The sequence below is a fragment of the Mirounga angustirostris genome, unplaced genomic scaffold (genome assembly GCF_029215605.1).
Source record: "Mirounga angustirostris isolate CCGP_5_RB_7025 unplaced genomic scaffold, mMirAng1.0.hap1 SCAF_6, whole genome shotgun sequence".
In the NCBI taxonomy this organism is placed as follows: Eukaryota; Metazoa; Chordata; class Mammalia; order Carnivora; family Phocidae; genus Mirounga; species Mirounga angustirostris.
This window is the reverse complement of record NW_026991714.1, coordinates 108,268,149-108,283,993: the sequence shown is the minus strand read 5'-3', so window position 1 is coordinate 108,283,993 and position 15,845 is coordinate 108,268,149. Positions and strand designations below refer to the sequence as shown.

Sequence of the window (15,845 nt, the reverse complement as noted above, 5' to 3'; positions counted from 1 at the left end):
CTGCCTCCGACAGGGCCATGCACGTCACATACCATGAGCTGGGGCACACTTTGCACCTGAAGTTAAACCAAAAATAACAGTCACCTGACTGGTTTCGACGCAAAATAATAAATCTCGATGTTTCCTGTAAACCTGGATTCCACAATAAAAACAAGGTTCTCCCTGATTTTAGCTGTGCTGCCGTCTGACCTTGGTGACCAGCATCGTCATGGGGGAAGACAGTTTTTCTACCAGAAACAGACCAACGTGAACTCGTGGGCTGTGGCAGGGCTGGGAACAGAGACCCAGACAAGGAGCCTCCCCGGGAAGGGAAGGAAGGCAGGCGAGGGGGCCGTGGAAATCTTGGAATTTTATTTCCCCTTTAAATTCTTGTTGTGGTTTGTATTTGATGAGCCAGTCCTTCTGAAGTCTGACTGCTCTGCCCGTTTGGCAAGTAAATTTGTTCTTTCCTTTTCTAGGTGCTTCTGTGTCTAAGCTTCCCTCGGAGATCACTCAACACACATTCGCGGGGTGAAGGAGGAAGGGGTGTGTGGATGGTGAGCAGACCCTGGGCCGCGGTCAGGAACCCTCTTCACAACACCGTGTGGGAGGTGAACGATGTGCTTTCTGCATGGCGGCGGCTGCCGTCCCAGAGGCTGCTTGGGGGCTGCCGGCTTCTCCTCCCAAGCCCTGCGCACCCCGGAGAACTCCTGGTTTCTCGGATTCGCAGAGTTCTTGCCTCCCCTCCTCCTCCCCATTCTCTCGGCCACCAGTCTTCCCACGTGCCATCTGGTTCAAATGAACAGGTGCGACCGACCCACAAGGACAGAGGAAGCCACAAAGGGCAGGGGGAACGAACCTGTAGCAGGGAGATGGCGATGAAGACGCCGGCCACGATGTAAATATTGCGCGGAAGCCAGCCCTCCAGCGCCTGGATGCAGCCTTTTGTGAAGATGGACTCGTCCCACTTGCTCTTCAGCTGCAGGGAAACACCACAGCGACCTGAGCCCAAGGCATGCGGGGCCTCCCCACCCCGGCTCCCCAGAGGGTTCCCGCAGTGGGCAGGGTGAGGCTCGGTGGGAGCCAGGGTGCTGGAAGGTAGGTGCCAAGGACGGACAGAACTCTCCAGGAGAACTGCATCCACCTGCCTTGGTCTCCGCCCTCTCCCCTCTCCCCGGGCAGTCTGCATCTTCTACTCTGCCCCAACAAAGGCTCCCTGGTGGTGGTCTTTACCCACTCCCACTGGGCCTCCCCAGACTGAAAGAGGGACACACCCCCAGAGCCCACATCTGAAGGAAGGGAGGGAGGGGCCTCAGGGCTCAAGAAGGAAGATGTGCCTTTAAAGAGAGAAACTAGAAGGGCCTTCAGCATCTTCTAAGTCAGAGAAGTTGGCTGGGGAAGGAGAGGACAGTGGTTTCCCAGACTGTGTCCCCCACCCAGTTAAGCTTGGCTCCAGCAGCCAGGGTCACAGGAACGGTCGTAAGCCCACGGGCTCCTTCCAATCCTGACCCTTAGCGGAGACTCAGTAGGCACACAGGAGGTGCCCTCAGCACACACAGCCCACCTTCACCCACACACAGCCTCGCCCATGGCAACACTGATGGATTAGTAATCCATTTTAGTGGGGTGAGGGGCTGAACTGTGTCCCCCTAAAATTCAGACGTTGAAGTCCTAACCCCAATTCCTCAGAATGTGACTGCATTTGGAGACAGGGTGTTTAAAGAGGTAATATAACCCATAACCCTAACCCTAACGCTAAACTCAATGCTCTGGAGAGATCTCTGAACAGCAGGATACCAGGCACATACCCATACCCTCACCCTAGCCCCTAACCCCTAACCCTAACAATAACCCTAACTCTAAAGTTATCCCTCCACAGAGGTCTCTGAACTGCAGGATAATAGGCACATACCTTCACACTGTCCCCAACCCTAACCCTAACCATTATGCTGGCCCTAAACCGAACCCAAACTCTAGATCTGAGGGAAAAAAAGATGTGTTACATATATACAACGGATTATTACTCAGCCATAAAAAAAGAATAAAATCTTGCCATTTGCACCAACGTCGATGCAGCCAGAGAGTATTATGCTAAGCGAAATAAGTCAGTCAGAGAAAGAGAAATACCATATGAAAAAAAAAAGGTAAATAAATTAAAATGAGGTTATCAGGGTAGGCTGTAATCCAATATGACTGGTGTCCTTATAAAAAGTGATCAGGGGCGCCTGGGTGGCTCAGTCAGTTAAGTGACTGCCTTTGGCTCAGGTCATCCTGGAGTCCTGGGATCGAGTCCCGTATCGGGCTCTGCTTCTCTCTCTGACCCTCCCTCCTCTCATGGTCTCTCTCTCTCATTCTCTATCAAATAAATAAATAAAATCTTAAAAAAAAAAAAAGTGATCAGGACACCAAAAGACACAGAGGGAGGACGAGGTGGGCACACACACAGAAAAAGGCAGCCACCTACAAGCCCAGGAGAGAGGCTTCAGACCAACCCTGCCAACACCCTAATGTCGGACTTCTGACCAGAGTTCTGAGGAGAGACGTTTCCATTGTTTCAGCCACAGTCTGTGCTACTTGGTTATGACAGCCCTAGAATCTAACGCAAGTGGCAATGAGAGGACAATGCTGGTGGAAGCCCGTCCCATGCAACTGACGGAGGTCCCTGCAGAAGGGCTTTGGGCCTCCCAAACCGGAGGCACACATCCCTGATGTCTGTGGTCAACAGGAGGGGTACTCGTGGATTCCCCAAGTTCCCTCCTTCAGAACATCAGTCACTCATACCACCAAAGGCCACCGAGCAGTGCTGGCGGGGAGGGGGACACTCACTTCTCTTCACTCCCACACCCCCTGTGGCCTGAAGAAAGCCCTGGAGGACTGAGCCTTTCTCCCGCCCCAAGACCTGTCTCCCTGCTCATTGTCACCCCCGCCTCCATATGGCAGCTAAACCAAGCCACACGCTCCTACAGCTTCATCCTGAACTCCTAGAGAACAGACACCTCCTGGGACTCCAAGGAGCCATTAAAAATACAGCCTTTGTTCCCGAAACTTTCATCTGACCTCTTTCCACTAATGCAGTAACTGCTAGATTTTGTGACTGCAGTTCACAGAGCTGGGAATCACCCCCCTCACTGTTCCCGGGAGTCTTGCCACCAGCGGCTCCTACCCAGCTCGCTCCCAGCTTAGATGGCAGACTCAAGTCTTACCCACTCCAATTTGCACTTGTGCTAAATCAGGATGCTGGACCACAGGGAATAAACCTGATGAACTCAAAGTTGCATGCATCGGGTGCTCACCTGGGTCCTGACATCATATCCACACTGTGTGTTCACAACTTTTTGCTGTAAGAAAAGCAGGAAAAAATTGGTCATTTTTGATCTCTTGGGAAGCCAATGGTGGAAGGCTCTAGAAAAGTCCCAACCAAACATCAGCAAACACCTGTACAAATTCCATTATAGCTCACATCCTTTAATCCCGATGCCAACTAACCTTTCATACTAGGACAAAGGTTGGCCAGCTGTGTGTGTGAGGGAGACCTGTCTACATAGCAACTATTCAACTCTGCTCTTGGAGCATGAAGGAAGACATGGATGATGCATAAACAAATGCACATGGCCATATTTCAGCAAAACTTCACTTATGGACACTGAAATTTAAATTTCATATAATTTTCACCTATCACAAAATATTATCCTTCCTTTCATTTATTGTCAACCATTTAAAAATGGGTGAAACTGTTCTCGGCTCAAAGATCCTACACAGAGGAGGCTGGATCTGGTCCACGGGTCATAGTTCGCTAGTGTCTGCGCTGGGAGATGCAAGTTCCGCTCGCTCAGTATTTCACGGTCACAGTGGGGATCTCAGGCCCTAGCTGTGCGGTCGCAGCAAACCCGAGCCTCTCCTGGGCTGGGGAGCGGGCCTGCTCGGAGCCCCGGGGCCCAGTACCGCAGCTGTAAAGGGCTCACAGTTCTAGCAAACATTCAGTGCCCCTTCGCAGGTCACCCCAAGAGCCCCGTTTCTGGAACCCAGGGACCTGAGCCATGGGCTGGGAATGAGAACAGGTGAAGAAGAAAGGCGAGAATCCTCCACCACCCCAGACGGTGAGTACCCCCACCGCCTAGGCATTCTCTCCAGAGGACAGTGAAGAGGGCGGCCCAGGGCTCACCACGTTTCTAGCATTTCGTCCAGGCACCCTGCGTGAGAGCCCCTCAAGGGAGGGACACGACTGGTTTTCTCCTGCTTCACCCAGAACACTAGAGCAAGGCCAGATCATGCAAAACCGTTCCTGGGATTTACACACAGAGGGTTTCGGCACTGCAGGAACCGGGCGGTGGTGTGCGGAGGGAGCACAGGGTGGCCCGAAGAGAAGCAGCCCGGCACCTCCAGAGTCCGGAACTGCTCCATGAGCCCCGGGGCAGGCCGACTCACCGCGGGGTCCGGCACGCAGCAGGAGAAGGGCACCCCACACTTCTCGCGGCTGTAGCTGGCACCGCTGCAGTTGAAGTAGACGTTGAGGTCCCAGTCTTCAGGCCCATATGCCCCGCAGCACTGGTTCTGGGATCATGAAAGCCCAGAGCTGTCAGGGGCTCCGGCTCTGAGCCAGGGCTCTGACCACCCACAGGGGAGCGGGGACACGAGAGGAAGTGCTGCTCACGTACACACAGAGAAATCAAGGCCCCCCACCGACCTCCTGCATGCACAGAGATGCTGAGCATGGTGACCTGGGTAGCCTTTTAAGAAGGAAACCAGGAAACTCGGCCATGACCCCCACCCCCACCCCCGCCGGGTCCAGCAGGCAGGACTGGCTCCGCAGTGCCCCCTGGCCTCCGCTGGGGCTCGGCACTCTGGTCCAGACCCTCCTCCCCCTGGAGCTTCCCCTTCCTCCCCTCCCCTCAGCCCAGAGCAGATTCCTCACCCTCCTCGGAGGCCACTCAGTACCTCTGATACAGTTCTCTGGTGCCCCCGAGAACCCCGCCTTGTGGGCTGTGAGCACGGCTCCCTCTCAGAGAAATTTCCAAGCTGGCCTTACTTCCCTTAGGTGCCTCCTTACAAAACACAGCTGCTGGACGTCTAACTCCCAAGGCCAGAATTGTGAGCGGGGTGGGCAGTAACACAATCATAGCTCTGCCCCCCATAACCTGGGGTCTCTGCACCCCCCATTATCTGGTGTAGCTGCAAAGAGAATCACCATTCATCTAAAACTTGTAAAACAGCCAAACACTGACAACAACACAGTGATGTCAAGGGCACCCCAGAGCAGGAGCAGACTCCGTTTTCACCCTTGTCCTGACTACTAACGTGGCTGTGGCCGTGATCACAATAAACACATGACCAGGATTCCTGGTTGTCTTCTTTCACTTCTAAGATAAAATCCCATGCCCCTCCTTTACCCTGCCCTGTTCCAGCTGCTTTCGTGATTCCCGAGTATTTCGGCGTGAGGAATCTCCACAATTTACCAAGTGCCTCTGGAGAACGTATTTTCAAGGGGAAAGGTGGCACTGAAGGAGAGCGCCCTGGCTTCAAGGCAGGTGTGGGCAGGAGCACCCGGGCGCAGCGGGCGCTGGGACAACGGGAACCGCCGGCAGGCTCAGTGAGGGGCGGAGGAAGTGGCAGCAATGGGGCTGTCGCAGACGAGGGCCGGTCACTATTACGACACAGCGTCTCTGGTCACATAAGTGGGTTTGGCCGGATCCCCGACAGAAGGGTAAACAAGTTTTCGTGAACATGAGAGCGGACCAGAGTTATTTTTAATGCTTGCTTGCTTATTTTCTTCTCAGAACCCAAGAGTTCCACATGCAGTCCCTGAGGAAGCGAGGTTTTCTGGCAATGCACAGACGGATCACACGACGGCCTTGCCCCAGCCGGTGGCGGGGAGTGGGCCCCCCCAGGGCGGGGACGGCTGTGGTCCAAGCCTCCAGGTGCAGACGCACACAGGGGAGATGGGGGCCAGATGGAGTCAAAGCCAAGGCCTGGGATGGCTTAGACAGCCCCCTGGGGACATATTCCAGGGAGGTCACATTCCTCCCCATCTGGGGAAGCTTCCTCCAGGCAGCTCTGCCCTCTCGAACAGGAAGGGGAAAAGGTCCCAGGGAGGAAGGGGACAGGAATAGCTTCAGACAGTGAGTCACACGCTGGGGGGAGGAGACGCTCCGCCCCTGGGTACCCACAGTGCCTGGGGACCTGCGGCCACCTGCATGGCTGGGACCGGAGAGATCTGGGCCCAGGGGGAGGGTGGCCGCGGGGGCAGCTAGACCGCCTGCCCCATGCAAGTGGGGGAGGACACACTGTGAACACGCCCACACAGCCAGGCAACCACGAGCGGGCAAAGCTAAATTGACCAGAGGCGGGAGCGGCACCTCCCACGGCCTCCCCGCTACCTGCTGTGCTGAGGAGGGACGCCCCGGGTTCCCCGCTAGCTGAGGCTGGAGCAGCGTCCCCGGCCAGGGAAGCCCACGCTCTACCCGGGAGGCCAGCGCCGGCGGTGCTTACGGCTTTCTGAAGGGAGTCAATGAGGTTCTGTAGGTCAATGTCGTCCCGGTAGGATCTGATGTTGCTCTCGAAGAACTCCCGGAACCGGTCCCTCACCCAGTCCTGGAAGAGGAAGGCCAGCACGGCCACGGCCAGCTCCAGGAAGAAGATGAGCACGATGGTACCGCAGAACTGCATGTGGCAAGCATGGGATTGAGAGTCATCAGACCTCCGGCCTCCGGCGGGGCCAAACCTCATCTGACCCGGGATCGGTGCCTGCCACATAGGGTGGGCTCCACACCTGAGAGACCAGTGCCAGAGCCCCCGGGGACCCCATGTTACTGGCTGGCAGCCCCGCCCCATCTGTAAATGCAGATGTGTACCCCCATCCACATCACAGCATCATTGGTAAGAGATGAGTGAAAGGACGAGAAAGCTCCAAGCCACTGTGTCACCCATTTCCTGTGAGGTAGCCTCCCTCCCCAACAAGCCCCATTCCGGGAATGAACGGCTAACCTACCCCACCAGGCCATCAGCTCCTTTAGGGCAGAGCCTGGGGCCCAGACACAGTATCTGACCACTCTCCTCACACACACAACCAGCCAAGTTGCTAGAAATCTACTGTCACCCACACTTTAGGGACAAGGAAACCACTCAGGCATGTCACTTGCTTGAGGTCACGCAGCTCATGCAGGACATCTGAGTCCTTGTGTACGTGTCAAGACCTCTGTAGAAGCACAGCGCCCCTGGCCACCACAGTGGTGGCCTTCTGCAAGGGCCCCCCGCAGCCGCACCCCTCCCATCCGGCAGACGTCCGGCCAGCAGTGAGTGAGTTCTCCTGGCCATTACCACCACTGGTCACCCTGTGCTCTAAGCAGCGAGGCCACGGCAGGCAAAGGTCTCCGAATAAGACAAGGGGAAACACCCACATACACACACAAACATACATACGCACAGGGCCCTCCAAAACGCAACCTCCATTCACACAGAAGGAAGATACTACATATATTTTGAAGAGGAAAAAAAAAATGAGAAAAAAAAAAGAACAACACCACATGTTTTGCTTTTTAAATTAAGCCCGGGGAAGAGAAGGCTTGATCTAATAAATTCAACAAATAATATATTGCAAAACATGATTATGTGTTTTCCCCCCCAGGTGCTATTTAATTTTAACTGAATGCACTTCAACGTGAATTTGTATCTAAATATAAAACCAAACTCTTCGTAACTGGCAGTTCTGCCAGGAAATTAAGCATTCTGCATTGCACATCCCAGTACATTCACACACCCTGGAGGAGGGAAATGGTTTCCTAACTTTACTGGCAATGTCTTTTGATCTTAGCTAAGAAGGGCAAAGGTGAGGGCGCCTGGGTGGCTCAGTTGTTAAGCGTCTGCCTTTGGCTCAGGTCATGATCCCAGGGTCCTGGGATCGAGTCCCACATCGGGCTCCCCGCTCGGCAGGAAGCCTGCTTCTCCCTCTCCCACTCCCACTCCCCCTGCTTGTGTTCCTGCTCTCGCTATCTCTCTCTCTTGGTCAAATAAATAAATAAAATCTTTAAAAAAAAAAAATTTTAAAAAAAATTAAAAAAAAAAAAAAAGAAGGGCAAAGGTGAGTAGCAAACAAACAATTCCTTTAGAACTTCTAAGGGAAATAAGAGGCAAGGGAGGGGGAGAGGAGCTGGCTGCTTCCCTCCAGGAGCTGAAAACCAGAGGGGCCCAGCTTTTCCAGGGATGAAGAGCTGGTTCAGCTAATTGTTTCCTGAAACCTTACCGTTTGGTGGGCAGCCTCCTCCCCGCACTGCTGGGGCCCAGGGGTGGGGGGGGCTGTAAGAGCTGCGACCCTCTCCGGCCAGATAAGGGCTAAGCCCGCCCCGCAGAGCCCACAGCCCTCCCGCCCCTGTATCTGTGGCTACTCACAAACTTGAGCAGGCAGATGTTCTCCCGCAGGGCCCCCACGCAGCCAGCGAACCCCAGCGTGAACATCACCACGCCCACCATCAGGACCAGCACCACAGGGTCGATTCCATGCAGCCGGGTCACTTTGGTGAGGTCAGACAGCACCCCCTGAAAGAGGCAAGAGAAAGCATCAGCCTCATGGAGTCAAGGGTGCCTGGGGGGTGGGGGGGACGCGGGGCGCTAGGTTGTGTCCAGAGCTAAAATAAGGACAGGGACCTGTCTTCTGAGGCTCAGCCCTCTCATTAACAGCCAGGCCAGAACACAGAGCATGGCCCCTGCCCACTTGCCCTCTTAGGGGCCTCTCTGCCCACAGATCCTTGCCCGCCTCAGCTCCCAGGGCCCTCGCATGCAGCAATCCTGGGCTGCACCTTGGCTGTGAGTCCCTCCCAGGCAGAACCCATACTTTTTTTGGAGACTGCAGGATCCCTATGCCAGGCCTGGAGTGGAGGGCACCTTAGGGCCAGAGCCTCACCCTGACCTCTGGCCATGTGGCAGCTTACTGTGCACTCAGTTTGTGGAGAAGCCCACTATCCTGAGCTGAAAACAGCTTCACTTTGCACACCCTGGTGGAAAACAGCCATGCAGATGAAGGCAGCACTGTCCATAAAAGCTTCTGTGATGATGGGAGGTGTTCTATATCTGCACTGTCCCAAATGGTACCCACTGGCCCCATTACTATTGCGCACCTGAGGGCAACTGAAAACCTGAATTTTAACTCATGTTTCATTTTAACTAATTTAAATACATACAGTCACATGTGGCTAGGGAGAACCAAAACCGACTGAGGAGTTCTACAGGATTCAAAGGAGGAAGGAGAAAGGAGCCACCGGCCCAGCACCCAACGGCTCCCAGGCTCCCAGGTAGCCAGGCCTCCGCTCAGGGCTCAGCAGGAGCTGCTGCCGTTCAAGAGATGGCCACACGGTGGCGATATGAGTCACGGTTTGCAGGGGCTTGCAGGGTTTGTCCGCAGGACAAAGCGACATTGCACTTCAGCTCCTGCCCTTTAGGGATTCACAGGCTACCTTGAAGATGCCTAAACCCCAAGGCGGGCCTTATTCAGCTCCTAAGGCCATGGCAAGAAAGCCCACAGGTCTAAGCGCTCCCGCCTCCTTCTCCTGGAACCAGAGGGAGCTTCCACTGAAGGTAAGAGAGGGTCCCGGGGCCTGAGGCTCCACGATGCTTTAGTTCCCAGTTTCCTGCCTGGCCCAGGGCACCTTGTTCTGCCTTGTTTCTTCTCTGTCCCCTCTTCCGCCCGCCCTGTAGCGAGGGTCCTCTTCAGCTCTGCGTCCCCAGCATGCACCCACCAACGGAGCAGATGTTGGCTCAACAGCTCGCGAGTCCGGTCCCCTCCTCAGAGCGTCCACTGCCCCTTGTCCTTCTGGGCAGGAAGAGCCCGGTCTCCCCACCTCCCCTCTCCTGCACAGGCTGGGCAAGGGGGTTCACAGGGGAGTAAGGAAGGGCGCCCAGGGGGCGTGTCACACAGCCCTGCCCCCGACCTCAGAAGGACAAGAACTTCAGCAGGGAGGTGCTCGCTCCCAGAGGCACCGACAGGAGCAGAAGGCGGCCCCAGGCCCACCCCGGACACAAGGGCAGACAAGCCCTCAGGCCGTCTGAGGCTTTTGGGAACAGCAGAGAGGGCTCTCCACACTCCCCGGAGCTCAAAAATCCAACCAGCCCAGCCCAGCCGTGACCCCACCACAGGGAAGCAGAGCCAGTCCCAGGGGCCCAGGAAGTCTCACGACAAGCTCAGTAACTATTTCCCAGAGCTGGCTCTGTGACGACCAATGGCTACAAACCATTACCCCATGCAAGAATGCTTGTCAGGGAGGAGTCTGGAAGGAGCAATTAAAGCTGAACACACCTGCTCCCGGAGACCTGATGCTTCCCCAGTGCTGGTTAACAGTGACACCTACCTTTTCGCTCCATGCCCACAGTCCGACTCCAAGGAAGACAACTCCAGCCAACTAAGCAGGGGAGGGGGGAGGGAAGGGGAGAAGTGGGGAAGGAGGGAGAGAGGGAGAGAGGGAGAGAATTAGTTAAGTCTGAAACCAGCACCATGAACATGCTTCTTGGAGGAACGTCCACACTGCTAGTCAAGGGACGCTCCTGGCTCATGTCCGTGCAGGCGGGCCAGCGGCAAGGCAAGCCCTCGGTCCCTGCAGATGACGCGAACTCTACCCCAGAGCGAAGGAATGGCCAGGCGTTTGGCGTAACTTACACCTACCTTCCCTGAACATCTGGACAAACTCAATGGCCCCCACGCTCCAGAGAGCAGAAAGGAAGATCTCAGAGCAGAGGCTGCCCTCGACACTATGGAGTCAGAGACACATCGTGATGTGTCTGTTTCCTGCCCTGCCCTGTTTCCTCCACATTCCCAAAGCCCCTGAACTCACTTCAGTGCAGGATCTGGTATAAAGAAGACATGACCCTCTGTGGCAGCCCCCCAGGTGCATTCACAGGCTCCCCATGCTGGAGAGCCTCTCTCCAGGGCCCTGGGCACCTCCGCTCCACATGGGGCCCATGTGTGCTCTGGCGTTATTGGTTACTGGGTTATTTGTGACTGAATTAAAATAGGCCTGTGCTAAACAACGCATTCACCCCAGAAAAGGTGCACCCCTCCACCCCACTGGAACCAGGCTGCCTCACTGTACCACAACCGAAAGCGCCCCCCAAACACCACACAGGTTTCTAAACCAGAGATTTTTTCCATATAAAACAAAACACCTGGTCTCTGAAAATTAAGCTGCCTGTTTTTCTGCGTTTAAGTTCTTTATACCACGCTAGCATTTGCCTGCCATTCATCAGTACCTCCCGGTAAATAATGGGGACAGGTCTGTCTAGGACTCACCTCTCCAAGGCATATTCTCACTTCACTACTGGCCCTGGGGGGGCTGGAGTGGGAAGGGGAGGCCCTTCAAAGAAAGCCCCCAGGAGATCACAACCTCTTTGGAATCACAAACCACCTTCACAGAATGCTTCCGTGCCCAATACTTGGGATGGGATTGCAGAGGGTTCACAGACCCCTGACCGCTGGTTCCCACAGAAGCCCTGCCTGCACCTGATCCGTCCACTTTACAAAGCAGAACATGGGCCCAAGAGGGCCAAGATGAAAACACCCAGCAGTGGAGGAGAAGGGCCTAGAATCCAAGTCATTCAACAGATACTGCCCGAGGCCCTCCTAAGTGCCAGGCTCCGCGGCCAGCACTGAGGACGCAGGCAAAGCCCCGACGCTGCTGCAGCTTCCACTCCAGGGAACAACACGCGGTCTGGCGATGCCACCCTGGTTTTACAACTCTGTGGTCCTCTGCTGATTTAATTAGTGGCTAAAGGCCTTGGTTTTTCTTGATGGGGTGCATGAGCACTTCCTCTCCTTCCCCAAGCGTCTTACACTGCAGGGCAGGCAAGCCTGAAGGTGACCAATCACTGCCCACTGAATCCGGTAGACTTCCCTCCCCGTCATTCCTCAAGGTCCCCAACGACTTAGCCTCTTGCCAGAGCTAGAGATCAAGTCTTTTTTCTGTTTATTTGATCTGACCAGACACAGCTAGTCATTCTCTCCTGCGCTGAGGCGCTCAGCTTTGGCGACACAAAGCACTGGTCACTCTTCAGCCTCTCCTGCTGGCTCATCCTCCCCCAGGCACCTCTATATGCTGGTGAGCCTCACTGCTCTGTCCAGGACCCCTCCCCCGCCTCCCCCAGGTTCTCTAGATGAGGCTATAATTCACATGGCTTGAAACACCATCTCTACACAGCTGACCCACAAATCCAAACCTCCATACCTAATGTCCACGTTGACTTGTGCACGGAAGATAGCTGACAACATTTCAGTCTTCACATGGCCCCAAATGGAGCCTTGCTCTCCCAGCCCCAACCAGCCCCTGCCAACTCTTGCCCTTCTCATTAAATGGCACCACGGCCACCTCACTGGGTTGTTTGGATGAGAAAACCTACACCTCATGCCCTCCAAATACATTCAGAGCAAATGGGGGCCAAGCAAAAGCCCAGCCTGGGCCAGGTCCATGGTCACGCCCTACAAAGAGGCATCAGGATCAGGACAGGAGGTTGTCCTGGAAGTTGTCCCTCCCTATGCCTCATCCAGTGTCCCCAACAACACTGCAGCCCCTCCTAACCGATTTCGATGACAGCCACCTCCCATCTGGCACCACGGTGGATGGTGAGAGAATCCTGCCCCTCTGAGACCCCTGGCTGAGTCAGGGCCAGCTCCCTCCCACTGCAGCCCAGATTTCCTTCTCTTACAACAACTGGGCACTAAGAAAAGGGCTCATGGGTTTTTCCATTCGTTTTTTTTTTTTTTTTTTTAAAGATTTTTATTTTTTTGAAAGAGAGAATGAGATAGAGCATGAGAGTGGGGAGGGTCAGAGGGAGAAGCAGACTCCCCGCTGAGCAGGGAGCCCGATGTGGGATTCGATCCCAGGACTCCAGGATCATGACCTGAGCCGAAGGCAGTCGCTTAACCAACTGAGCCACCCAGGCGCCCTCCATTTGGTTTTAAAGAAAGAACTAAAGTGAACTTGCACCAGAAAGACAGGAACCAGCAGGGTGGGGGGGATTACATGTCCGATCATGGGTTCAGTGAACACTGGCCCAAGGCAGGAACTTTGGGGACCAATTCTAGAGAAGAGAAGACTGAGGGAGGACCAGACAGGGGAAGTGGGCTGTCTGGGAGCTCCCCCAACAGCCACGTGAATGAGCCAGGCCGGGACACTCGCCAGCTTCACCCAGCTTCCAGTGGGGCCCCCTCCCCTGGATCTCTCTGGGGCAGATGGTCCGTGGGGCTGGGCTGTTGTCCCTGGCGGCCAACCATCTGGGAGCAACAGTTCAGCTGGGTGCTTTCCAGCCTCAGAGTAACCTCCTTTGTCTGTCTTTTATGACCTGATTAAATCCCCTCCCCAAAGGATGGGGCCAGACTCCCACTAAGCCCAAAGGGAGGCCGGCCTTGGACCATCAGGTATGTACACCACTGTGGTCACCATGGCAAGTGGTACCGCTCTTTCCTGGGTGCCAAGGCCGGCATTCAACACCTCCTACGCTTAAAGGGCCCCTTCACACCCCATCACGGGTGTGTGGTACTATTACCCCCTTTTTCTAACAGGAAAGCTCGGATGTAGAATGACTTGGTTATTTGCCCAAAGGCACACAACTAGCCAGTGGCAGAGTTCAAACCAAACCGGGTGTCTCTGACCCTCCTGACAGCACATTATCCCACCCCCCACAGGGCAGCCACGCGGGCCAGGAAGACGAGCGGCTGCCTGAGCCCCCCACCGCAAGGGGCAGGCACGGGGCCCCACGGCACGGGAGTTTGCAGAAGGGGCTTTCGGGCTGTGCAACTCTGAAGCCCACGACCCATGTCCTCAGGTGGCAAGGGTCACTCTGTGGCCCACTCTGTGGCCAGGAAGCAGGGCGTCACTGTAAAGATTACTGACCCCTCCCCCCGAGGCAAAGGCCCCCTGTGGAAGGTGAGGGGTCCTCTCTGGACACTCTGGGCTGGAAGCTACACAGAATCCACTCCCCACGAGAGCAAGCCTGGGGCACTTCACCCAAGCAGGTTCAAGTGACAACGGAAGTGTAGACACCTGGCCAGGATACCGGCCAGGCTGGACAGGAGCAGGGTTCCAAAACCAAGCAGCTCAGAAGCAGCCCATCATCACCCATACTTCAGTGGCCTTGGCCCCCTGCAAGATTTCGTTTCGGGGTGTGTAAAAAAGGACTTGGGCAATTCTTACAGGCCTCAGAGGCCTTCCTGCAGGGAGCTCAAGGCAAACCAGCAGCAGCAATGCAACGCTCTCAGGCTCTGCGCCCACTGGCCTCTGGTTCTTGCAAATCCCCTGGTTGTCAGAGGTTGACGTTCACAGGGCTGCCTATGGGAGTCTCAGAATGAAAACCAGAAGGAAACCCAAGAGAAAGCCAAACTCAAGGCCTGAGTAGTGCTGAACACTCAGCACAAGTCAGCTGGTCCTGGCTCCAGTCTCCACTCTGCAACTGTCTGGTGACAGGACTTCGTGCCAAGTCCAGGAACTCCTCTGTGCCTATGATTTCCTCTGCACAATGGGAATGACCTTTCCTGGGTCATAGGAGGGTTGCAGGGATTGAAGGAAGTATATCACAAGTGACATGCTTACCCCAGGGCATGGAGCCGGCCCAAGGGAGCCCTGTCCTCCTGCAAGGGAGGGGAGCAGAGGCATTGAGGGGCCGTCCAGATGCCACCAGCATCTGCTGGCCTTTAGACTCTCTGTGCCCCACCCCCCCAATAACTTCCAGCTCCAGCCTTTGTCCTAAGAGAAAGTTCTTCTTTCCCAGAGGCATCTGTTTTATTGGGTCTCAGGGACAACAGTGAAGTAGAGTTTAGGGAAACAGGGCCTCTGAAGGCTTTTTAAGTAAGGTAAGAAAGAATGATGGAAAGAAAACAGGACAGACTGGAAGAAGCTAGAACAGAACCTCAGCTCTGTTTCTAATTCACCCTGTGGCTTTGAGCAAACCATCCCTCTCTTGGACCTCAGTCTGCCAATCTGCAAAACTGAGCAGCTGGAGGCCGGTAATCTGCAAAGGCCTATACACCTCCCACGGCTTAAGCTCTGCCTTCATAAATCATGCCAGGGTGGCAACCCCATGGTCCAGGCACTTTCCAGGATAGGAAACCCTAACTCTAGACCTGGTGAGTTCAGAAAACACCAGAGAGCTTGTGGCCACTTGAAATGCCAACAACTCAAACTACTGGCCAGAAAGGACTCCAGAGGGCAGAGACTCTAGACCCAACCTGACCCTGAGAGCCCGGGGGGCTGAGAGTGAGTCTCAAGATATCTGTCGGGGTTAGGAAGCCTCGCCCTTCAAGACTGTAGCCACTCTGAACCCTACAGAGTACAGGGAATGCCACTTTCAAATAGTCCCACGTTCAAAGAGTCCAAACTAAGCCACTTCTCAGTGGGAGTTTGCAAGGTCTGGGAGACGGAAGGGACACTGGAGCCCGGCTTCCTCTTTACAGAGGGAAGCGAAGTGCAGGGCAGGATGGTGCCTTGCGCAGGGTCACACAGCTATCTATCACACACCAGCTTTTCCTCCTGCCGGAAGGGTGGTTCTGAAAATAAGAAGCATGTGTGCCCTTTCCAGCACAGCCAGCAAACACGGCGTCGGGGCCCCAGTGAGGAGGGGGAAGGACTACCCAGAGGACTCGGGGCAGTTTCCACAGATGTCTCTGAGTTTCCAGATAACAGAGAGCCCACCCCCACCAAGCCCCGCCCAGGAATTACTGTGTCAAGGCCTTTGACAGGAAGGAGGAAGGGCAGAGTCATCCAAGGGAGGTTAGAGGCAGCTCCCCAGGCACAGAGAGAAGGAACCCCAACCCAGCCTCAGCCCCACCTTCACCCCAGCCTCTACCATTGCCGGCACAGTTCAGTGAGGAACAGTGGGGAGAAAACCAAAATACTAAG

At 55.2% G+C, this 15,845-nt stretch overlaps 1 protein-coding gene across 5 annotated transcripts in view; it reads right to left on the bottom strand.

The window, feature by feature from the left end:
* Positions 1 to 15,845, bottom strand: part of TSPAN14 (tetraspanin 14) — a 54,531-nt gene that overhangs the window by 1,995 nt on the left and 36,691 nt on the right. For 4 of the 5 annotated variants that reach the window (XM_045878212.3, XM_045878213.3, XM_045878210.3 and 1 more), the window contains exons 3-8: positions 10,314 to 10,364; positions 8,362 to 8,508; positions 6,466 to 6,636; positions 4,405 to 4,530; positions 3,273 to 3,317; positions 839 to 958 (exon numbers count right to left, since the gene is read on the bottom strand). In XM_045878212.3, coding sequence (XP_045734168.1) covers positions 839 to 958; positions 3,273 to 3,317; positions 4,405 to 4,530; positions 6,466 to 6,636; positions 8,362 to 8,508; positions 10,314 to 10,364 — 660 coding nt within the window. The remainder of the gene's footprint in view (positions 1 to 838; positions 959 to 3,272; positions 3,318 to 4,404; positions 4,531 to 6,465; positions 6,637 to 8,361; positions 8,509 to 10,313; positions 10,365 to 15,845) is intronic. The other variant, XM_064594902.1, reaches the window with a different exon arrangement.